Source organism: Mobula birostris, unplaced genomic scaffold (assembly GCF_030028105.1).
Source record: "Mobula birostris isolate sMobBir1 unplaced genomic scaffold, sMobBir1.hap1 scaffold_287, whole genome shotgun sequence".
NCBI lineage: Eukaryota > Metazoa > Chordata > Chondrichthyes > Myliobatiformes > Myliobatidae > Mobula > Mobula birostris.
Genome location: NW_027275927.1, coordinates 522,793 through 547,596, shown reverse-complemented (window position 1 = coordinate 547,596; position 24,804 = coordinate 522,793). Strand labels below are relative to the sequence as shown.

General features: G+C 49.3%; 1 protein-coding gene across 1 annotated transcript in view; it reads left to right on the top strand.

The window, feature by feature from the left end:
• Nucleotides 1–6,088: 6,088 nt before the first annotated feature.
• Nucleotides 6,089–24,804, top strand: part of aars2 (alanyl-tRNA synthetase 2, mitochondrial (putative)) — a 90,665-nt gene continuing 71,949 nt past the window's right edge. Inside the window, exons 1-7 of the mRNA XM_072250364.1 lie at nucleotides 6,089–6,352; nucleotides 12,035–12,223; nucleotides 12,991–13,136; nucleotides 14,293–14,484; nucleotides 18,827–18,971; nucleotides 19,192–19,337; nucleotides 22,098–22,206. Coding sequence (XP_072106465.1) covers nucleotides 6,128–6,352; nucleotides 12,035–12,223; nucleotides 12,991–13,136; nucleotides 14,293–14,484; nucleotides 18,827–18,971; nucleotides 19,192–19,337; nucleotides 22,098–22,206 — 1,152 coding nt within the window. The 5' untranslated portion in view covers nucleotides 6,089–6,127. The remainder of the gene's footprint in view (nucleotides 6,353–12,034; nucleotides 12,224–12,990; nucleotides 13,137–14,292; nucleotides 14,485–18,826; nucleotides 18,972–19,191; nucleotides 19,338–22,097; nucleotides 22,207–24,804) is intronic.

Genomic DNA, 24,804 nt, shown 5'->3' with positions numbered 1-24,804 from the left:
TAACATCAAAGGATATCCCTTGTATAGAAAGGACAGGCAGGAAGGTAGGCAGAGGTGTGGCTCTGTTGGTAAGAGATGGAATTACATCTTTAGAAACAGATGACTTTGTATCAGAGAATGTTGAATCTTTGTGGGTGCAGTTAAGAAAATGAAAGGGTGAAAAAAAACATTATGGGAATCATATATAGGCCTCCAAAACACAGCCAAGATATGGGGCTGTGATTGCAGAGGGAGCTGGAAAATACATGTCATAAGGGTGATGCCACAATTGTAATGGGGGATTTCAATATGCAAGGGGATTGGGAAAGTCAGGATGGTGTCGATTGCAAGAGAGGGAATTTGTTGAATGCCTACCCAATGGCTTTTTAGAGCAGCTTATGCTTCAGCCTACTCAGGGAAAGGCCATCTTAGATTGGGTGTTGTGTAATAACCTAGATCTTGTTAGGGAGCTTAACATAAAGGAACTCTTAGGAGGCAGTGATCATAATATGATCAATTCATACTGCAATTTGAGAGGGAGAAGCATAACTCACATGTATCAGTATCACAATGGAATAAAGGGAATTACAGAGGCATGAAAGAGGAGCTTGCCCAGGTGGATTGGAGGGAGATACTGGTGGGGATGACGGCAGAACAGAGGTGGTTGAAGGTTCTGAGAATACTTCACAAGGTGTAGAATACGTATGTCCCACAGAAGAAGTAGTTCTCAAATGGCAAGACTAGAGAAGTGGCTGACAAAGGAAATTAAGGACTGCATAATAGCCAAGGAAAAGGCATATAAGGTAGCAAAAGAGAGTGGGAAGTTAGATGATTCGAAAGCTTTTAAAAATCCAACAAAAGGCAACTGAAAAAGCTATAAGAAGGGAATACGTGAAATTTGAGGGCAAACTAGCTGAAAATATAAAGCTGCATACGAAAGGTTTTTTCAGTTACATAAAGGACCACTGGAAAATGATGTTAGTGAGGTAGTAATGGGGGACAAAGAAATGGCAGATGAACTTTATAAGTATCTTGCTTCAGTCTTTACTGCGGAAGACACTAGCTGTATCCCAGAGGTCTATGAGTGTCAGGGAGCAGGAGCGAGTGCCATTGCTATTACAAAGGAAAAAGTGCCAGGCAAACAGAAAGGTCTTAAGGTGGAAAGTCGTCTGGACCAGATGGACGACATCTCAGAGTCCTGAGAGAGGTTGCTGAAGAGATAACGGATGCATTGACCATTATCTTTCAAGAATCACTTGATTCTGGCATGGTCCCGGAGGACTGGGAGATTGCAAATGTCACTCCACTCTTTAAGAAGGGAGGAAGGCAAAAAAAAAAGGAAATTGTAGACCAATTAACCTAACCTCAGTGGTTGGGAAAGTGTTGGAGTCCATTATTAAGGACGTGTTTTCAGGGTACTTGGAGACTAATGATAAAATGAGTCAAAGTCAGCATGGTTTCTGTAAAAGGAAATCTTGCCTGACATATTTGTTAGAGTGCTTCGAGGAAGTAACAAGAAGAGTGGACAAAGGAGATGTAGTAGATGTCATTTACTTAGATTTTCAGAAGGCATTTGATAAGGTGCCTCACATAAGGCTGCTGAACAAGGTAAGATCTTATGGGATTGCAGGAAAGATACTGGCATGGCTGACAGGCAGGAGGCAGTGAGTGGGAATAAAGGGGGCCTTTTCTGGTTGTCTGCCTGTGACTAGTGGTGTTCCTCAGGGGTCAGTATTGGGACCACTGTTTTTCACATTGTCAGTGATTTAGATAGTGGAATTGATGGCCTTATGGCAAAGTTTGCAAATGATATGAAGATAGGTGGAGGGGTAGGTAGTGCTGAGGAAGCAATGCAGTTGTAGCAAGACTTAGACACATTGGAATAATGGGCAAAAAAGTGGCAGATGGAATACAGTGTTGGGAAATGTATGATAGTGCATTTCTGTAAAAGGAACAATAGTGCGGACTATTACCTAAATGGGGAGAAAATTCAAACATCAGAAGTGCAGAGGGACTTAGGAGCCCTTGTACAAGACTCCCAGAAGGTTAATTTACAGGTTGAGTCTGTGGTAAAGAATGCAAGTGCAAGGTTGGCATTTATTTCAAAGGGAATAGAATATAAAAGCAAGGAGATAATGCTGAGGCTTTATAAGACACTAGTCAGCCACACTTGGAGTATTGTCAACAGTGTTGGGCCCCATACCTCAGAAAGGATGTGTCATCATTGGAGAGGCCAGGAGGTTCACAAGGATGATTCCTGGAATGAAGGGGTTAACATATGAGGAGCGTGTGGCAGCTTTAGGCCTGTACTCACTGGAATTTAGAAGAATGCAGATGGATCTCATTGAAACCCACCGAATGTTGAAAGGACTAGATAGGGTGGATGTGGAGAGGATGTTTCCTGTGGTGGGGGTATCCAGAACTAGAGGGCACAGCCTCTAAATTGAGGGGCAACCTTTTCGAACAGAAGTAATGAGGGATTTCTTTAGCCAGACAGTGGTGAATCTGTGGAATGCTCTGCCACAGACTGCGGTGGAGACAAGTCCGTGGGTATATTTGAAGCGGAAGTTGATAGATTCCTGATTGGTCGGGGCTTCAAAGAATATGGAGAGAGGGCAGACGTATGGAGTTGAGTGGGATCCATGATCAGCCATGATGGAATGGCAGAGCAGACTTGATGGGCTGAATGGCCTAATTCTGATTCCTAAGTCTTATGGCCTCATCAACCACTAGTGACCATTTTCAATCCACAGAAGGGTGTTCCACTTACAGTAGCAATGCTACTTCAGGGATGGACTCTGTTTCTTGGAGGACACAATTGCAAGATCAAATTCAAGAAGATCCAAAACAGAGATGAGAAATTTTTTTAGCCAGAGGGTCGTGGATTTATGGAATTCGTTGCCACATACAGCTGTGGAGGACCGATCATTGAGGGTATTTAAGGAGGAGATTGATAGGTATCTAATTAGTCAGAGTATCGAGGGACATGGGGAAAAAGCCAGAAATTGGAACCAGATGGGAGAATAGTTTAGATCATTGGTGGAGTGGCGGAACAGAATCGATGGGCTGAATGGCCTACTTCTGCTCCTTTGTCTTGTGATCTTGTGAGGATGCCTAATCATGAAAATGCTGAGGGATTATCCTGTTTACCCTTGGAAAAGGAAATACCTGAAAAATTTATGAAAAATTCCTGAAGTATTCTTCCGAATACAAATCAAAAGTCTGTCTATTACAACAGATATTATCCAAAGGGAAATTGGAAAAGTCCCCTGTCACAACGTTGGGTCTTGGTGAGGGTAGTGTGCCTTTATGAAAATGTGGGCTTTACAAACACAGACAGGTCACAATAGCACATTTCGTGCAAAGGTGTTTATTGTGTGCCAAAAGATGGAAAACCTTTTGAAAAGGAGCAAAAATATTTACAGTGTGAAAAAATGGCAAAATAGCAAAATCTTTCCGTCTGAAAGTAGTACACCTTACCACAGTCTCTTCATTTAGCAATTACCTTCCCCTGATGGGAGCAAACAAACTGGAGGGAAATTTCCATTCTAAAGGCAGTTCAGTGTGACAAATTTTGAAGAGGAGGTGTGAGATGCAAGAGAAATTGCCTAGGCCTACAGACAATTCTGATAAGGTTAAATTGAAGAACTACAATCTTCTGAGTCATCTCACTGCACTTTTGAAACAACAGACAAAAAAAGTCTGTCTTTACAATGAAAGCTACTTATCAATGCGTTCTACATGGACTGGTGATTCAAGTTGTCCTATTCCATTGTGCCAAGTCTGTGGTAAACAACTTACAAATGTAGCAATGGCTGCAGCAAAATTGAAAGGACATTTAACTACAAATTACAAAATATGGCATGTAAAAGTGCTGATTATTTTAAACGACTATTGGAGTCTCAAAACAGACAGATGAAAGCTTTTGAAAATAAAGTCACAGACAGTAGAAGGGTTTTGGAAGCAAGTTACCTCGTAGCTTTAAGACCAGTTTACTTGAGAATATTTTTTTAAAAACTGTGTGAAAACCTGGGCAAAGAGCACACTAATCTCCTGCTACATACAGAAATCTGGTGGCTTAGCAGAGGATGAATTCTCAATGGGGTGTTTGAGCTGAAAAGTGAATTGCGGTACTTTCAAGAAAATAGTAGGCCAGATTTTTCATCATACGAACCAGTTGAACAACTCTCTGCAAGACCCTGGAGATTATATTTTGACTTTGAGTAACAAGATTCTTGGATTTAAAAGGAAACTGAATCTTTGGAAAAATCATGCTGCAAAGGAAATCTTGAAACTTTTCCACTATTACTTGGACTTGAGAGTGGGGAGGGGTATCAGAAAATCTTGAGTCTTATTGAAAACCACCTGGAAAAACTGCAGAACAAAATTGAACAGTACTTTTCCTCCCTTTTAACACAAGTGTATGACTGGGTGAGGGAACCTTTTTCTGAATCTTCTGCTCAGCCTGCGAATTTGACTTTGAGAGAAGAGGAAGAACTTTGTGAGCTGCAGTCAAGATGAGCTTTACTGATCTGTCCTTGTTAAGTTCTGGATTTCTGTGGGAGTATCCTGCCGTTCATAGGAAAGCAATGAATGTTTTGCTGCAGTTTTCAACTTCTTACATGTGTGAGCAAGCATTTTCTTGTTTAACAAGCATCAAGAGCAAGGATAGAAATCATCTCATTTCATTCGATGGAGAAATCTGTGTGTGCACATCTCAAGTTCAACCCAGAAATGAGTATTTGTACAGCAAAAAACAAACACTAGTTTCATATACTAGGTCTGAATTTGAACCTGATCATGTTACTTAGTAAGAAAATGATTTTTCAAAGCCTTGTATAAAAGTGTGTCTTAGGCCTTATTTTTATTCATATTGCCTTGGTTTATAATTTTTAGTAACTTTACTATTCAACATTGCCAATAAATTTTCATTTTGTAAATAGATAAAATTAAATTTACAACCTTTATTTAAATTAAATCTATCGAGCTTACCCTTAGAAAAATTAAATCCCATTTTGGCTTAAGCCACACACATCAAAGTTGCTGGTGAACGCAGCAGGCCAGGCAGCATCTCTAGGAAGAGGTACAGTCGACATTTCGGGCCGAGACCCTTCGTCAGGACTAACTGAAAGAAGAGCTAGTAAGACATTTGAAAGTGGGAAATCTCTCACTAGCTCTTCTTTCAGTTAGTCCTGACGAAGGGTCTCGGCCCGAAATGTCGACTGTACCTCTTCCTAGAGATGCTGCCTGGCCTGCTGCGTTCACCAGCAACTTTTAATGTGTGTGGCTTGAATTTCCAGCATCTGCAGATTTCCTCGTGTTTGGCTTAAGCCAGTTGTTTAACAGAAATTTATTATGTATTCCTTATGAGTTTTTAAAATTTATGAAAGGGAAAGAAAGATTAATTTCACGAAAGGTACACTATGCTTAACTGTTTTTTTCAAGAAAGGTTGGCTAAAAATTAATTCTCTACTCAGAAGAACATTAGTAATTAATTTTGGATTTTTATATCTACCATTTACCAATTAAGCTAACATACTGTGAGCTGTAGATATAATAATTTTTACCCAGGGGTTCCCTGAGACCTGAAAATTATTTCAAGGGTTCCTCCAGGGCAAAAAGGTTGAGAAAAGTTGGTCTTGAATTGCGTCTGTCTGCACTGAGGTTCCTGGGTTCTCCTAATTAGTTTCGAACAATGTTACTCACAATGTGTACAGTGTGTCAGTGGCTAGCGATTTCAGCAGTAGAAGTTGTAAAGGGGATACTTGATAATTCCCTCGAGAGCTGGGACGTGGGTGGAATACTTAATTACGTTGGCTGCTTTACCAAGGTAACAAGTCAACGGAAGAGAGAGGCTGGTTTCTGTAATGTGCTGAGGTGTGTTCACAACTCTCTGCGGTTTCTTGCAATCACGAGGACAGTTAACATCTTAGTCCATGTGTATTTTGTAACTCAATCACGAGCAGGGCTTCTCAACAACATCGGCTCTATCTAACAATTCGACACACACCCAGGGATCAGTTACTTTGGTATTGTTGGTGCAGTGGCCGAGTAGCCCCGCTGGATGGCGTCTGTACGGCGGAACCCACCGGTTTTCCCTCAGCCCTCTTGCCATATTGTTGGTGCGCGGTTTCCGCCAGCAACAAAGATGGCGGCGCCCGTGTGGCGGCTGCTGGGTCTCCGGACCAAGGGGTTTTGCGGCTCCGCCGCGGGAAGAGCCCCAGGAGGCGGCCCAGCTCCGAGTGCCTACAACGTCCGCGGCTCTTTCCTCCGCTTCTTCAGAGACAAGCAGCGACACCGGGAGGTCCGCTCGGCCCCCGTGATCCCCCGAGCTGATCCCAGCCTCTTGTTCGTTAACGCAGGGATGAACCAGGTAAGGGGGCAGAGAGTTCGGGTCAGAGGTCAGAAGGACAGTATGGGGTTAGTAGGGAGAGGGTCGAATCTGGGCAAAGGGCAAATAACCTAGGCCAGGATCAGATCAGGGACTCTGGGGTAAGTGGACAGAGGTTCGGGGATTCGGTAGGTAGTCCAAGAGGAGGACTCCATAGAATGCATACGTGATAGCTTTCTTGGACGGCTTGTTACTGAACCTACAAGGGAACGTGCTATCTTGGATCTGGTCCTGTGCAATGAGACAGGTAAAGTTAGTGATCTTGTAGTTAGAGATCCTCGTGGAAAGAGTAATCAGAGTATGCTCGAGTTTTTCTTACAAATGGAGGGTGCAATAGTTCGATCTAAAACCAGTGTATTGTACCTAAACAAGGGAGACTAGAATGGGATGAGGTAGTTTGGGAACACAGGCTATATGGTGGGATAGTTGAGGAACAGTGGACGACTTTCAAAGAGATTTTTCACGATGCTCAACAAAAGTATATTCCAGATAAAAGCAAGGACAGTAAGTGTGGGGAAAGCCAGCCTGGGATAACTAAGGAAATAGAAGAAGGCATCAAACTAAAATCTTATGCATACAAAGTTGTCAAGAGTAGAGGGAAACTGGAAGACTGGGAAAACTTTAAAAAGCAACAAGGAACGACTAAGCAAGCAGTAAAGAAAGGGAAGATAGATTATGAAAATAAACTAGCACAAAATATAAAAACAGATAGTAAAAGTTTTTATAATTAGGTAAAGCAGAAAAGGTTGGCTAAAGTGAACGTAGGTCGCTTGGAGGACGAGGGGGGAATTGATATTGGGTAATGGGGAAATGGCAGAGGCTTTGAATGACTATCTTGTGTCAGTCTTCACAATGGAAGACACGTCTAACATGCCAAAGGGAGATGATATGGGTGTGATGGGAGGTGAGGACCTCGATACAATAGCTATCACTAAAGCAGTAGTGCTGAGCAAATTTGTGGGCCTGAAGATAGACAGGTCCCCTGATCCTGATAGAATGCATCCCAGGGTACAGAAAGAAATGGCAGAGGTTATAGTAGAGGCTTTGGTGATAATTTACTAAAATTCTGTGGACTCTGGGCAGGTCCCAGTGGATTGGAAGACAGCAAATGTCACGCCACTGTTCAAAAAAGGATGCAAGCAAAAGGCAGGTAACTATAGGCCAGTTAGTTTAACATCTGTAGTTGGGAAAATGCTTGAAGCTATCAATAAAGAAGAAATAAGAAGAGGCATCTGGAACAAAATGGATCCCATCAGGCAGACACAGCATGGATTCAGCAGAGGCAGGTCCTGTTTGACAAACTTACTGGAGTTCTTTGAGGATATAACAAGCACAGTGGATAAAGGGGAACAGATGGACATTATTTACTTGGATTTCTAAAAGGTGTTCGATAAGGTGCCACATAAAAGACTTAACCATAAGATAAGGATGCATAGAGTTGGGGGTGATATATTAGCATGGATGGAGGATTGGTTAACAAATAGAAAGCAGAGAGTTGGGATACATGGGCGTTTCTCTGGTTGGCAATCAGTGGTGCGCGGTGTACCGTAGGGGTCAGTGCTGGGCCCGCAACTGTTCACAATATACATTAACGATCTGGAAGAGGGGACCGAATGTAGTGTATCTAAGTTTGCTGATGATACTAAATTGAGTGGAAAAGTAAATTGTGCAGTGGATATGGAGAGTCTGCAGAGAGATATAGATAGGGTAAGTGAGTGGACAAGGGTCTGAGAGATGGAATACAATGTTGGTAAATGCGAGGGCATCAACTTTGGTAGCAAAAATGGAAGTGCAGATTATTATTTAAATGGTAAAAAAATTGCAACATGCTGCCATACAGAGGGACCTGGGAGTGCTTGTGAATGAATCACAGAAGGTTGGTTTGCAGGTGCAGAAGGTTATCAAGAAGGCAAATGGAACGTTGGCCTTCATTGCTAGAGGGATTGAATTTGAGAGCAGGGAGGTTATACTGCAACTGTACAGGTGAGGCCGCACCTGGAGTACTGTGTGCAGTTCTGGTCTCCTTACTCGAGGAAGGATATTCTTGCTTTGGAGGCGGTGCAGAGGAGGTTCACCAGGTTGATTCCAGAGGTGAGGGGGTTAGACTATGATGAGTGATTGAGTCGCCTGGAACTGTACCCACTGGAGTTCAGAACAATGAGAGATCTTATAGAAACATAAAATTGTGAAAGGAATAGATAAGATAGATGCAAGAAAGTTGTTTCCACTGGTAGGTGAGACTCGAACTAAAGGACATTGCCTCAAGATTCAGGGGAGTAGATTTAGGACAGAGTTGAAGAGGAATTGCTTTTCCTAGAGAGTGGTGAATCTGTGGAATTCTCTGCCCAATGAAGCAGTGGAGGCTACCTCAGGAAATATATTTTAAACAAGGTTGGATAGATTTTTGCATAGTAGGGGAATTAAGGGTTATGGGGAAAAGGCAGGTAAGTGGAGATGAGTCCATGACCAGGTCAGCCGTGATTTTATTGAATGGTGGAGCAGGCTTGATGGTCCAGATGGCCAACTCCTCCTCCTATTTCTTATGTTCTTATGTAACAATGTTCTTAAATGGCAGAGAGTCTAAGGTCACTGGGTAGTGATGGTAGGGTGGGGGCAGAGAGTCTGGAGGTTAGGGAGAGGAGAGTCTGATGTCAGAGGGCAGAGTCTGGGATCAGTGGATTGAGTCAATTCGGCGGGGGAGAGGCAGGGATTAGAGGGACAGGGGTGGAGATTGGAGGGAGAGGATGATAACACAAAGAATTAGAATCAGGTTTAATATCACCAGCATATGTTGTGAAATTTGTCAACTTAGCAGCAGCAGTGCAATGCAATACACGATAATAGAGATAAAAAAGAAAACTGAATTACGATAAAATGTTTCAATTAAATAAGCAGCACAAGAAAATGGAAATAACAAGTAGCATTCATGGGTTCAATGTCCATTCAGAAATTGGATGGCAGAGGGGAAGAAGCTGTTCCTGAATCGCTGAGTGTGTGCCTTCAGGCTCCATACCATCTCCTTGACAGTAACAGTGAGAAGAGGGCATATCCTGGGTGATGGGTGGTGGGGGGAGGTCCTTAATGATGGAAGCCGCCTTTTTGAGGCATCATTCCTTGAAGATTTTCCAACTTTCTGTAGCTTTGATCCTGTGCAGTAGCCACCCCCTCCCCATACCAGACAGTGACAGTTACAATGCTCTCCACGATGCATCTGTTAAAATTTGTGATTGTTTTTGGTGACCTAATGAAAAGTCGCCGCTGTCTTGCCTTCTTTATGTCTGCAAAGGTGCTCCTTATGATGAGTATTGGTTTCAAAGAGTTGTACAGCATAGAAACAGGCCTTTCATCCCATCCCATCAGTGCTACCACCACATTTTCTGTACCAATCCCAACTTCCTGCATTAATTCCATATCCCTCATCATCAATAGTCACATACTGGAGGGTGGTTAATGTTGTGCCTTTATTTAAGAAAGATTTTCTGACTGGTGAACCTAACATCTGCAGTGGGAAAGTTACTGGAGATTCTAAATGTCTGTCCACATTTGACTGATTACAGATGGTCAACATGAACTTGTGCATGGGAAATCATGTCTCACTATATAACTACCAAGTACTGACCAAGAGGATCGATATGGGCAGGATGGTAGACATCAGCAAGGCTAAGACAAGGTTCCATGTGGTAGCCTGATCTGGAATGTTAGATGGCTGGGGGTCCCGGGTACATTGATGAATTGGCTAAGAGATTGGTTTAGAGGAAGTTGTCGGATGGATGGTGGGGGTTTGTTTTCATTTTGGAGACCTGTGACCACTGGTATTTCTTATCTATATGAACAATTTAGAAAAGAATGTAGTTATCATAGTTAGTTTGCACATTTGTGACACCAAAATCAGTGAAGAACGTTGTCTGATGTTGCAGTAGGATCAAGATCAACTGGGAAAGTGGGTAAGGGAATGGCAGAGGAATGTGAAAGTATGCATCTTGGGAAGTTAAACCAAGGCAGGACTTGCACAGGTCACTGGAGAATATTGATACAAGAGACCACAGATGCTGGAATCTGAAGCAACAAAGAAATCTGTTGGAGGAAGAACCTAGTTGGGCAAGCAGCACCTGCGGGGGATAAAGTTCCGATACATGCTTTTGACTCGAAAGAATGGCATTCCCTTTCCTCAAGCAGATAGTTTGTTGCCCCTGGGGAGTGCTGTAGATCAGAGAGATGGAGGGTTGCACGTACAGCGTTCCCTGACAGTGGGTAGACGGGACGGTGGATGTGCTGGCCTTGATCAGACAGGGCACTGAGTACTTGATTGGGACAGAACAGGGGCATAGATGGAGCAGGCAGCCAGTGTCTGGTACCCAGGATTGAAGGGTCTAATGTGGGAAGGGATGTGTTTAAGGTGAGAATGGTGTGTGCTTGGGCTGCTTGTGGATACAGGAACGAGAAGCATTTCAGACAGGCACACATTGCAGAGGAAGAATTGTATGTAGGCAGATGGGATGAGTTAAATAGGTTCATCAGTTTAATTGGTTCAGTATAACATCATGTGCTGAGGGGCCCGTTGCTGTGCATACTGTTCAAACGGTACAAGACCACAGCTGGAATACCGTCCACAGCTGGAATACCGTCCACAGCTGGAGTACCGTCCACAGCTGGAGTACCGTCCACAGTTCTGGTTCTCAAGCTGTGGAAAGGGTGTCGCTGAGCTGGAGAGGATGCGGAAAAGATTTACACCAGAACTGGAGGACTTGAGTTATGAGAAGTAATTGAATGGGCTGGGACTTTCACTGGGGGCTTCGGGGTGACCTTGTGGAAGTTTATAAAATATTAAGGGCTCAGGTGAAGTGGACAGTCACTCTTTTTCCCAGTGTATGGGAGTCTAACACTGCAGGACTCTGTGGAAGGTGAGAGGGAAAGCATTTAAAAAGGACCTGAGGGAAGCATTTTCCACGCAGGGTGGTGGGTGTAGAATGGGCTGCCACAGGAAGCTGTACAATGACAACACTTAGAGGTGACTAAGGGAGGAGGACAGGAAAGGTTTGGAGGGATATGGGCCAGACAAAGGCAAATGGGATGTGCAGGTGTTGGGCCGAAAGGACCCATTTCCATGTTGTGCGCTCTGCTCTGTCAAATACCCGTACAGATGCCTCTTACTGTAACTGTGTAACTGTTCTTGCCTCCAGCTCATACTGCTCTTTCTGTGAGTGTTACCCCTTTAAACCTCTTCCCTCAAGTTTTAAACAGCCCTACCTTGGCGATCTCGCCTCCAGTGATCTCATAAAGATAAGATAAAGCTGGGCTTTACTCTCACGTGCACATAGAAACATACAGTGGGATGGGTTGTGCGTGTGAAATCCACCGAGTGAGGAATAGCCTGCCCGTTTCGCCATCTTTCCAGTGGCAACAACTTATTAAACCCAGCCACAGGGCTGAGGATGTGGAGCACATGGAGGAAGCCCGTGGCTCACGGGGAGAATGCAGAAGCTGCTTAGCAACAGAGCCTGTGCTGCCTGCCGAGTGTCCGTGTCACTCCACCCATCGCTATCCTGCAGTGCAGTGCGCGGAACTGCAGACACTGCTCCCAACCTCGGCCTTCTGGATTCGGACTCCCTGGCCTGGCAACACCCTCACAGCTGTAACAGGATGTCCCACCGTGTCTCTTTGCAGTTTAAGCCCCTGATACTGGGCAGCGTGGACCCCCGCAGTGAAATGGCCGGTTACCGGAGAGTGGTCAACAGCCAGAAGTGCGTGCGCGCTGGCGGCAAGCACAACGACCTGGAGGACGTGGGTCGTGACCTCTACCACCACACCTTCTTCGAGATGCTCGGCAACTGGTCCTTCGGTGACTTCTTCAAGGTGCGTGCTGTGGGAGGGGCTAGGCATGGGGAAGGGGTGGGGAGAGGGATGAGAGGTAGAAGGGGGGGTTAGAGGTGTGGGAGGGCTTTTGGGGGAAGGGAGAGGAGCTGGAGATTGTCAGGGTGAAGGGAGAGGGGGTGTATGGAGATGTGGGTGCTCTGGGTGAAGGGTGTGTATGGAGATGTGGGTGGGTGTACTGTGGGTGAAGGGGGGTGTGTATGGAGATGTGGGTGCTCTGGGTGAAGGGGGTGTGTATGGAGATGTGGGTGGGGGTACTGTGGGTGAAGGGGGGTGTGTATGGAGATGTGGGTGCTCTGGGTGAAGGATGTGTATGGAGATATTGTGGTTGCTCTGGGTGAAGCTGGGTGTGTATGGAGATGTGGGCGGGAGTGCTGTGGGGGAAGGGGGAAATATGAGGGGAGCAGGAGGGAGGAGGGGTGAAACCCAAAGTGGGGGGGCAGCTGTTGGGTTGATCTAATTGTGAAACCTCCCATACTACAGGCCCCGCGCCTCACCATAGCAACAGCCGTGTAATTAACTGTGGGGGTGGGTAACTACGGAAGGTATCTGAGTTTAATAGCCGTCTATTGTTTGAATTGGAAGGGAGGAGCGGAGAGTGGGAGGAGTGCAGGGCAAGATTGGAGGGACGGATTCTGGTGCCCATTCCCTGGGGTGGTGTTCAGGCCCCTCTCACAGCCTGGGGGGACTGCTGGGCCAGGAAGTGCAGGGCGGAGTGGGAATGATGGTTTCTTTGCCCTGGCCTGCAGGAGGAGGCGTGTTCCATGGCCTGGGAGCTGCTGACAGAGGTGTATGGGATCCCCCAGGACAGGCTGTACGTCACCTACTTTGGGGGAGACTCTGCTGCTGGGCTGGAGGCTGATGAGGAGACGCGGGATGTCTGGCTCAGCCTGGGGTGAGTGCACAGGGCTTTCTGTCAGGATGGGCAAAGGGAGGCTGGTGCTACACTGCCCCTCCCACAGTGTGACCCTCCCTCAGTACTGCCCCTCCCACAGTGTGACCCTCCCTCGCTACCGCCCCTCCCACAGTGTGACCCTCCCTCGGTACCGCCCTTCCCAATGTGACCCTCCCTCGGTACCGCCCCTCCCACAGTGTGACCCTCCCTCGGTACCGCCCCTCCCACAGTGTGACCCTCCCTCAGTACTGCCCCTCCCACAGTGTGACCCTCCCTCGGTACCGCCCCTCCCACAGTGTGACCCTCCCTCAGTACTGCCCCTCCCACAGTGTGACCCTCCCTCAGTACCGCCCCTCCCACAGTGTGACTCTCCCTCGGTACCGCCCCTCCCACAGTGTGACCCTCCCTCAGTACTGCCCCTCCCACAGTGTGACTCTCCCTCGGTACCGCCCCTCCCACAGTGTGACCCTCCCTCAGTACTGCCCCTCCCAAAGTGTGACCCTCCCTCGGTACTGTCCCTCCAACAGTGTGACTTTCCCTCGGTACCCGCCCCTCCCACAGTGTGACCCTCCCTCAGTACCGCCCCTCCCAATGTGACCCTCCCTCGGTACCGCCCCTCCCACAGTGTGACCCTCCCTCGGTATCGCCCCTCCCAGTGTGACCTTCCCTCAGTACTGCCCCTCGCACAGTGTGACCCTCCCTCGGTACCGCCCCTCCCACAGTGTGACTCTCCCTCGGTACCGCCCCTCCCACAGTGTGACCCTCCCTCGGTACCGCCCCTCCCACAGTGTGACTCTCCCTCGGTACCGCCCCTCCCACAGTGTGACCCTCCCTCGGTACCACCCCTCCCACAGTGTGACCCTCCCTCAGTACCGCCCCTCCCACAGTGTGACCCTCCCTCAGTACCGCCCCTCCCACACTCTCAGACCCAAGGGTGCATCCAATCTCTGTCTTGTGAGGTCGCTCATTTCTCAGCTGGACACCCACCTCCAGTTTTCAACACCGTCTGCACAAACCGCCCTGCCCAAACGTCATCTGTATGCCCGAAAGGTGGGGTTGGCTGCACGGACAGAGGGAGGGGCGGGACGTCGTGGGTCTGGGGATGACGGTTCAGGGGTCCAGCTGCTCTTGACCCCATCCCTGCCCTGTGTCGCAGCCTGCCCCCGGAGCGGGTGCTGCCCTTTGGACTGAGCAGCAACTTCTGGGAGATGGGGGAGACGGGCCCTTGCGGACCCTGCACCGAGATTCACTACGACCACGGACTGGGGCCAGGGGCTGCGGCCCAGGTCAACACCAGCAACCCCGCTGTGGTGGAGCTCTGGAACCTGGTCTTCATGCAGTACCACAGGTGAGGACAGGGGGAAGGAGGGTGAGTGAAAGGGGTAAAGGCTGGAGCAAACTCCACAGGTTGAAGGGAGGGAGGGAGGGGTGGATTGAGGGAGCGGGTGCCGTGGGGGGGGGGGGGGGGAGGGGCAGAGGGAGGAGTGAACAGAAGATTTAGAATTCTGTCCTAAAATGCTTTGATTTAAGGGCCTGGCATTTCCTGGCCCCTCGTTGTGAGTGTCTTTGTTTTAAAATAATTTCTTTCTACCATAGTCAAAAACCTTTCAAGATAACAATGTCAAAGAGTCTTGCAGCAGTCAAACAGGCCCTTTGCCCAACTGGTCCATGACAAAATTGGCATGTAAGCTGACCGTATTTGGCCATTCCTGGGAAAACCAGTTCCTCTGGCAGCTCATTCCGTATGCTGACCACTCTCTGGGTGGAAAATTCCCGTTTCAGTTCCTGTTAAATCCCTCTCCTCTGACCTTAAGCCAGTGCCTTCTAGTTCTTGATCTCCCAGCCCTGGGAAAAAGACAGTGCACTCTCCCTATCCAACCCCCTCATAATTGTATACGCCTCTACAAGGTCATCCCTCAAGTCTCCTATGCTCCAAGGAATAGCCTGTTAACTTTTTTTCTGAGAGACAGTACCCCAGCTCCTGACCACGTACTTGGAGACCACATCTTCCCTCTTGAAAACAATACCCCAGGTGTGGCCTGCCCAACATAGCGCGCACCTGCAACGTCATGTCCCAGATCCTGTGCACTGCCCTGACTGATGGAGGCCAGCATACCAAAATCCCTCTTCCCCACCGTTTGCTTGTGAGCCCAATCGAGGTGTGTCCTCACAATCCAGGATGTACTCCAGTGCCTGAGTCTTGTGGACCTGTTACAGAGAGCCTGTTCCCTCTGCAGAGGTTGGCCAGGGGAAGAGCCATGAGGAGGTCCCTCATCCCTTCACTCCCACACCTCCATCCACAGCGACCAGGAACCCCTTCGAGTACCGAGGGGTCTTCAGCCTCTCACTCTCCACATAAACTCAGAACACAGCTCACCATGTCGCAGAGCTAAACTGCAAGAGGCCGTCGGCCCTCTTCGACAGTCGACGGTGAATGTCCTGCATCTCAAGCGGTGAGCAGGCTTTCTGCAAGGCCTCGTACACGTACAACCAGCTCTCCAGCCTGCTCGGGGAGTATGTGATGGGACAGTGCAGAGGGAGCCTCGTACACGTACAACCAGCTCTCCAGCCTGCTCGGGGAGTATGTGATGGGACAGTGCAGAGGGAGCTTCACTCTGTCTGACAGAGTGTAGGTTGGGACAGATATTCCGATCCCGATCCGGGCTGGAGTTTCTCCCCTGTGACACCCCGTGGTGCATGGTGCCTCAGGACACTGTGTGATCTTTTTGCGGGATCCCTGGGCATGAACGTAACCCCAGAAGGTTACCCCGCAGTTATCTCAGCTGTCTCCCGCCAGGACCCACAGTGAACTAGTTTGGCCAGGCCCAGGAACACGGCTACCTGGACATCCTCCCTCATGCCACCTGGCAAACAGGAATCTTTGCAGGGTCCTGGGGCAAGGAGCTGCTTGCTGGGTACAAGCACACACCAGTGACTGTCTGCCCCCTCTGATCGGGACACGCAGAGACCCAGTGTTTCTTATCGTCTCGGAAGAAGTCCACTATCTTGCTCTGGTTTCTCATGGCTGAGGCAGCAGCTGGTGTCTAGCTAACCAGCTGGCACCACGACGTAGAGGGCACCAGTTAGTTCTTGACCAGCACCTGCCCAGTAGGAGCACCATGAGGAACCTGACTGGCACTCCAGCTGGGCAACAACTTCCATCTCAAGGTTCTGTCAGTTCTCCCCAGTCGGACTCGGGTGAACTCCCAGGTAGAAGAGGTGCATGTTACTCCATGAGAGTGGAATTGTCCTCCACAGGGAGTCCACCTGCCACTGGCCCACTAAGAGTGGAACACTTTGCTCGGCTGACCCTGGCAGACGACACAGCCTAAATGTCCTGCTGGCACTTGCTCATCCTCTGCAGGTCTGTCTGATCCATCACCATGAGGAACATGTCATTGGTGTGGGCCCAGAGGATGACCTCCATGTCTGGCCTGCGTAGAACGAGACCTGACCACCTCCTCTAAAGAAGACACAAAAATGGGTCTACAGAGATGGCGCACAACTGGCCGGCTGTGGATAACCCTGAAGTACCCCTTTCTGGAAGGCAATGGGGCCTGTGTCAAAGATCCATTAACCTTGATGAGACGTTCTGCGGCAGAGCAAGAGCCAGACCCAGGCTATAAGTGCAGTGTGAGGCCAGACACCGGCAGAATGCCCACAGGAACACTGTGGTCCACCCAAATCAGCACGCTCCTGGTCAGGCTGCCAATATCCCAGTCCTCCAGGGCAGGTGGATCAGGTCCGGACCCATGGGTAATTATCCTGATGCATCAGTGTCCCAGGGCAGCTGGATCCTTGGCAGACTCTAGGTTGAACTCTAGGTTAAAGACTCTATGCGTCTTTGCTGACAGGACTGCTGAAATCAAGGAGCAGAGAGGGTCCGTGGTGAAGGTACTGTCATCAGCTAGCAGCTCTACTGCCTGATTTTGTCTCCCTGCCACTTCTCCGGAGCGTACAAGAGGGTGAGCCATGGTGCAGGTCGTGTAGCATTCAGGTCTGGGACCTCACGTACACACATCGGGACCGATCAGGCTGCAGCACCCTCAGGGCATCCATCTGCTCCTCGTGCTCCAACTGCAGACGTGGGTCTCCAGCGGGCACACCTAAAATGGGGTTAAGCTGCTCAGTCTCACCGTTCCATCACTTGGTTGACCCCCTACTGTAGTCCTGACATAGAAAATGGGTGTGAACTTCGCCTGACTCGCACCATAGCTGCCAAGATTCTGTGTCTGACAGGGGAGTGTGAGATGGGACAGTGTAGAGGGAGCCTCACTCTGTGTCTGACCTGGGAGTGTGTGATGGGACAGTGTAAAGGGAGCTTCACCCTGTGTCTGACCTGGGAGTGTGTGATGGGACAGTGTAGAGTGTCTGACCCGGGTGTGTGTGATGGGATAATGTAGGATGTCTGACAGGGGAGTGTGTGATGGGACAGTGTGGAGTGTCTGACCTGGGTGTGTGTGATGGGACAGTGTAGAGTGTCTGACCTGGGAGTGTGTGATGGGACAGTGTAGAGTGTCTGACCTGGGTGTGTGTGATGGGACAGTGTAGAGTGTCTGACCCGGATGTATGTGATGGGACAGTGTGGAGTGTCTGACCTGGGTGTGTGTGATGGGACAGTGTAGAGTGTCTGACGTGGGAGTGTGTGATGGGACAGTGTAGAGTGTCTGACCCGGGTGTGTGTGATGGGATAGTGTAGGATGTCTGACAGGGGAGTGTGTGATGGGACAGTGTAGAGTGTCTGACCCGGGTGTGTGTGATGGGACAGTGTAGGGTGTCTGACAGGGGAGTGTGTGATGGGACAGTGTAGAGTGTCTGACCCGGGTGTGTGTGATGGGATAGTGTAGGATGTCTGACAGGGGAGTGTGTGATGGGACAGTGTAGAGTGTCTGACCCGGGTGTGTGTGATGGGACAGTGTAGGGTGTCTGACAGGGGAGTGTGTGATAGGACAATGTAGAGTGTCTGACCCGGGTGTGTGTGATGGGACAGTGTAGAGTGTCTGACGGGGGAGTGTGTGATGGGACAGTGCAGAGTGTCTGACCCCGGTGTGTGTGATGGGACAGTGTAGAGTGTCTGACCCGGATGTATGTGATGGGACAGTGTGGAGTGTCTGACCCGGGTGTGTGTGATGGGACAGTGTAGAGTGTCTGACAGGGGAGTGTGTGATGGGACAGTGTAGAGTGTCTGACCCGGGTGTGTGTGATGGAACACTGTCGAGTGTCTGACCCGGGTGTGTGTGATGGGACAGTGTAGAGTGTCTGACCCGGGTGTGTGCGATGGGACAGTGTAGAGTGTCTGACCTGGGTGTGTGTGATGGGACAGTGTAGAGTGTCTGACCTGGGTGTGTGTGATGGGACAGTGTAGAGTGTCTGACCCGGGTGTGTGCGATGGGACAGTGTAGAATGTCTGACAGGGGAGTGTGTGATGGGACAGTATAGAGTGTCTGACCCGGGTGTGTGTGATGGGACAGTGTAGAGTGTCTGACCCGGGTGTGTGTGATGGGACAGTGTAGGGTGTCTGACCCGGGTGTGTGCGATGGGACAGTGTAGAGTGTCTGACCCGGGTGTGTGCGATGGGACAGTGTAGGGTGTCTGACAGGGGAATGTGTGATGGGACAGTGTAGAGTGTCTGACCTGGGTGTGTGTGATAAAGAGGGTAGAGGAACCTCACTCCATCTCTTGTCCTTCAGGGAAACAGACTGCAGCCTGCAGCCTCTGCCCCGATACAGTGTCGACACTGGGATGGGCCTTGAGCGACTGGTCGCGGTTCTGCAGGGGACGACCTCTAACTACGACACCGACCTCTTCACCCCCATTTTGGACGCCATTCACCGGGTGAGGGCAGGGGTTGCTCCAAAGGCCACCCGAGGAGTGGGCTGGGATTGGCAAAGTTCCTGCCTACACAGTGCTCAGTGTGGGGTGGGTGGGTGAGGTAGAGGAGGAGGGTGGGGAGGAAGCTGACGAGGGAGGTGGTGGCTCAGAGTTGGGGAGCAGGGGCATGTGGCAACACGATGCGGGGGACTGTCTGATGGGACGTTCTCTTTCCTCCCCCCAGGAGTCGGGTGCTCCTCGCTACAGCGGGCTGGTGGGGTGCAGTGAGGCTGCCTATGTGGACACGGCATACCGCGTGCTGGCTGACCACGTCCGAGCTCTCGCCGTCTGCGTTGCCGACGGGCTGTACCCGGGAATGTCCGGCGCGCCGTGAGTCACCGTGGTGGCGGTGGGTGGGGCTGGTGTGGGTGGTGGGTGTCACCTTGGCTTAGCGAGGAGTGGGGAGGGCTTGAAACGTGGGTGAAACTGGAAGGTTAACATGGACGCAGAAGTATTGCATTCAGTTGTAGTTGTTCCACGAGAGGAAGCACGTGGAGGCTTTTGAGAATCAGCATCAGATTTTTTATGTGTCTTCAATGAGCTAAATTTCTTGTTTTGCTTTGTACAGGGCAAAGTCATAAAATTGCTAAAAATGATGAAAACAATTAATTTGGCATGTAAAAGGAATAATGGGACAGTGTTCGTGGATGTTTCAGAGATCTGATGGTCAGGGAAGAAGCTGAGTGTGGGTCTTCAGGCTCCTGTACCCCCTCCCTGAGGGTGGTAGGCAGACGAGAGGGTGTCCGGGTGGGTGGAGGTCTTAGAGATGGATGCTGCTTTCTAAAGGCACCTCCTTTTGAAGGTGTCCTCAGTGGCATGGACTCATGAGGGAACTGTCCAAGCCCACAGCTCCCTGCAGCCTCTTGTAACCCCGTGATACAACCAGTCTGAATGCTCCCCACCGTACATCTGTAAGAATTTGGTGACGTAGCAAATCTCCTCAGGCTTCGAACAGAGTGCTGTCCATCCTTCTTCAGGCTACAAAGTGTTGGGCCCAGGATAGGGCCCCTGAGATGTTGACAGCCAGCAGCTTGAAGCTGCTGAAGACCCCTCAGTGAGGAACTGTGTGTGAGGATGCAGAAGAGGTTTACCTGGATGCTGCCTGGATTAGAGGGGATGTGTTATAAGGAGAGATTGGACAAATGTGTTTTTTTCTCTGTAGCGGTGAAGGGAGACCTGATAGAAATTTGAGATTTTGAGAGGCACAGATAGAGTACATTAGTCACCCACTATCTAATACAAGAGGGCATGTACTTAAGGTGAGAGCAGGTAAGCTGAAAGGAAGCATGTTGAACAAGTTTATTTTATACAGAGTGGTGGGTGCCAGGGTCAGTGGTGGAGGGAAATTCGGTAGAGGGGTTTAAGAGGCTGTTAGAGGGGCACATGAATATGGAGGGATATGGACATGTGTAGGTGTGATTTAATTAGTTCAGCACAGCTCCGTGGGACACAGGGCCTGAACTACACTGTCAACAGTCTTGGGGATTTGGGGATCGGGAACAAGGCCAACATTTCTCGCCCCCCCCTCCCCCTGAGAAGGTGGCAGTGAGTTGTCTTTAGAACGCTGCTCTCGTTCTGAGGGAGGGGCTCCTACCCTCCCATCATTCTGGTGAGGGAGGGGCTGTTACCCTCCTGTCGTTCTGAGGGGGTGCTGTTACCCTCCTGTCGTTCCAGGGCTGGGGGGGGGGGGTGGCTCCTATCCTGCTGGTCAGGTTGACATTATTGTCAGCAACACTGTGCTGATGCGGCGTCTGTGGGAGGACAGGAATTGTTGATGCTTCAGGTCGAAACTCTACATCAGGTATGCAGATCATCAACATCTCCTCTCCCCCTGCCACCCCCCATCCCCACAGGTACTGCTCAGCCCACTGAGTTCCTCCAGCACATTGCTTGTTGCTCCAGATTCCACCTTCCAGCTTCTGCAGCATCCGATGTCTCCTCATATTCATTACCTCATATACAATTCTGGTGGGGTACAGGTACAGTAACAGACATCCCACCTCTCCTGGAAGTTCCGGGAGTCTCCCGCGTATTGGTAGTGGCTCCCTGATGCCCGCAAATTATATACAATATCTCGGAAATCGATTTTTTTTTACAGCGAGTGGGGGAGTGGGGGGAGGGAGGGAGGAAGAGAGAGAGAGACAGAGGGTGAATAGATGTAGTGAGAGAGTGACAGAGAGAGCATCCTGATTGGTCATAAATTATACAAGACTTTGAAGAAAACAAAGACGGCAAAAATAGAAACACAATCAAAGGCAAAAGTGTTAGTGTGGGAGGTGATCCGTTACTGAGTCAGGATTAGCCGTGGGGAGGGAGTTCCCGGATTTAGACCCTGTCACCATGAAGGAACAATGGGATATTTCCAAATCAGGATGATGCATGACTCGGAGGGGAACCTGTGAGTGGTGATGTTGACACTTTGGCCTTGAGCTTGGTGGGTTTGGGAGGTGCTGTCAGAGTTGCCTGGCAAAGTAACTGTAACACGTTCTGTGAATGGTATACACTGTATCTCCCTGTGCCAGTAAAGCTTAAACATGCACATCAAGTAGGCTGCTTTGCCAGTTGTACAGAGGCCGTGTCGGGGTGGACTGGAGGGGTTGGGGTGGAGTGGAGGGGTTGGTATGAGGCTGTGTTGGGATGGAGTGGAGGGGTTGGGATGAGGCCGTGTTGGGATGGAGTGGAGGGGTTGGTATGAGGCTGTGTTGGGATGGACTGGAGGGATTGGGATGGACTGGAGGGGTTGGGATGGACTGGAGGGGTTGGGATGGAGTGGAAGGGTTGGGATGGAGTGGAGGGGTTGGGATGGAGTGGAGGGGTTGGGATGGGGTGGAGGGGTTGGGGTGGAGTGGTTGGTATGAGGCTGTGTTGGGTTGGACTGGAGGGATTGGGATGGAGTGGAGTGGTTGGGAAGGGGTCCTATGTTGAGAGTGATGTGGAGGGATTAGGTGGGTCTATGTTTGGAAGGACTGGAATTTGTGGGTGGAACATGAGTTAAGTGGTGGAGCAAGGAACATAGTCTGAGTGCTCAGGTCAAGTCCTTTCCCTGGGTTTTACCCAACAACCCTGCTGAATTCCTCATCCGACCCACAGGTTGGTTCTGCGACGGATCCTTCGCCGGGCACTGAGGTTCTCCACCGAGGTCTTGCGAGCCCCAGCTGGACTCCTGACAGCCCTGGTTCCCACCGTTGTGGAGACTCTGGTGAGAGGGAAGGGTGAGGGGTGGAGGGGGCAAAGTTCGGTGATGTTGGTGGAGTCAGCAAGATCCAATTTCTTGACATTCCCAGGTCCCAGACTGAATTGTTTCCATTTGGCCATCCCCACCCCCACCCACCTCCTGTCACACATCTTGTCCCTACTATAAACTGAGGGTCTATAAATGTATAAATCTCCCTACTATAAATCCGAGGTCAGCCGTGGAGGCCTCACTTCCGGCAACTGTGGATGGCCACCAACGGGGCTTTACGGTGGTCACTCCGGAGAAGCGTCTGGGGTACCATGAGGTCTCCGCCGTCACTTCTGTGTGGTCGTCTGCTCTGGAGAGGTGCTGGTCGGAATGGGCCGTGTCTCCAAGCGCTCCAGCACGGTGGTCCGGAGTTTAAGAAGCAGTTCTGGCGCGGTGGTCTCCAGCTGGGTCAGTAGCTTCGCCAGGGTGTTGTTGATCTTGATCTTGCTAGATTGGAGGTTTAGAAGGGTTTCTCGGGTATAGGATAGTGGAGAGGGCAGTTTGCTCGGGAGAGCACGCACAAAGTTGCCAGTTACCGGCGCCATCTTTACGTGGGAAAATGCGCCAGATCCGGGTCAGGATCCGTTCAGCAGTCTTATCACAGTTGGAAAGAAACTGTTCCCAAATCCGGTCGTACGAGTCTTCAAGCTCCTGAGCCTTCTCCCTGAGGGAAGAGGGACGAAAAGTGTGTTGGCTGGGTGGGTCGTGTCCTTGATTATTCTGGCAGCACTGCTCCGACAGCGTGCGGTGTAAAGTTAGTCCAAGGACGGAAGATTGGTTTGTGTGATGTGCTGCGCTGTGTTCACGATCTTCTGCAGCTTCTTCCGGTCTTGGACAGGACAACTTCCATACCAGGTTGTGATGCACCCTAGAAGAATGCTTTCTACGGTGCATCTATAAAAATTAGTGAGGGTTTTAGGGTACAGGCCAAATTTCTTTAGTTTTCTCAGGAAGTAAAGGTGCTGGTGGGCCTTCTTGGCAGTGAACTCTGCTTGGTTGGACCAAGTCAGGTCATTTGTGATATTGACCCTGAGGAACTTAAAGCTTTTAACCTGTTCCACTTGCGCACCACTGATGTAAATTGGGTCGTGCGGTCTACTGCTCCTTCTGAAGTCAACAACCAATTTCTTCGTCTTGCTGACGTTGAAGGATAGGTTATTGTCTTCGCACCATGCCACCAGGTTCTTAATTTCCTCTCTGTTTTCAAACTCATCATTACCCGAGATACGGCCTACAATTGTTGTGTCATCAGCAAACTTATACATTGAGTTTGATGGAAACTTGGCTACACAATCATGGGTGTACAGTGAGTACAGCAGGGGGCTGAGTGCACAGCCTTGTGGGGCACCGGTGCTCAGAGTGACTGTAGAGGAGAGCTTGTCCACTATTTTTACAGCCTGGGTCCTGTCTGTGAGGAAGTTGAAGATCCAGCTGCAGATCTGAGTGCTAAGGCCCAGGTTCCAGAGCTAAGGAATCAGTTTATTTGGAATGATGGTATTAAAGGCAGAGCTGTAGTCAATGAAAAGGAGCCTTACGTATGCGTCTTTATTCTCCAGGTGTTCTAAGGAGGAATGTAGGGCCAGAGAGATGGCATCTGCTGTTGACCTGTTGCTCCGGTAGGCGAATTGCAAAGCGTCGAGGTTGACTAGTAGGCTGTGGTTGATGTGTGCCATAACCAAAGATAGTGAGTTACACAACTGTCCAACAAAAGATTAAGCAGGTTAAAGACTTCTTGGAAATGTGGACAGAGAAATGGCAGATGGAGCTTAAATCTGGGCAAGTATGAGGTGTTGCAGTTAGGGAGGTCAAATATAAGAAGGAAGTATATGGTGAAATGTGGGACCGTTGTTCGTTGTACAGGGGGATCTTCAGGTGTTCCTTGAAAGTAGCAACACAAGGAGGCAGCATGGTAAGGAAGGTCTACGGCATTCTTGCCTTCATCAGTCAGGGCACAGAGTATGAAAGCCAAGGAAGCACGTTGCAGCTGTGTAGATCTTTGTTCAGGTCTCGTTTGGAGTTTGTGTACAGTTCTTGTCACTGCAGTCCAGGAGGGGTGTGGAGGCTTTGATAGAGTGCAGCAGAGGTTCATTAAATGTTGCCTAGATTAGGGAGTATTAACTACGATAAGAGGCTTGGCAAACTTGGGTTGATTTCTCTGGAAAGTCAGAGGCTGAGAGTTGATGTGATATGGTGGGTGTAGACAGGATAAATAGATAGTTAGAGTCCTTTCGCCAGGGTGAAAATGTCAAATACTCGAGGTCACAGGTTTAACATGAGAGGGGCAAAGTTTAAAGGAAATGTACAGGGCATGTTTAGTTTGAAATACAGAGATAGTAGTACCTGGAATGGACTCCCAAAGAAAGTAATGCATGTAGATACAACAGCAATGTTTAAAAGGCACATGCAGAGGCAGGAAATGGAGGTTTACAGGCCACATGTAAGCAGGTGGGAATGGTTAGATTTGTGTCATTGTCGCATAGACATGGTGGGCTGGAAAACCTGCTCTTGTGCTATTCAGTTCTGTGTTGTCCGAGAGATCTTCCCTCTATACAGATCCACTCAAGGGTACTTTCT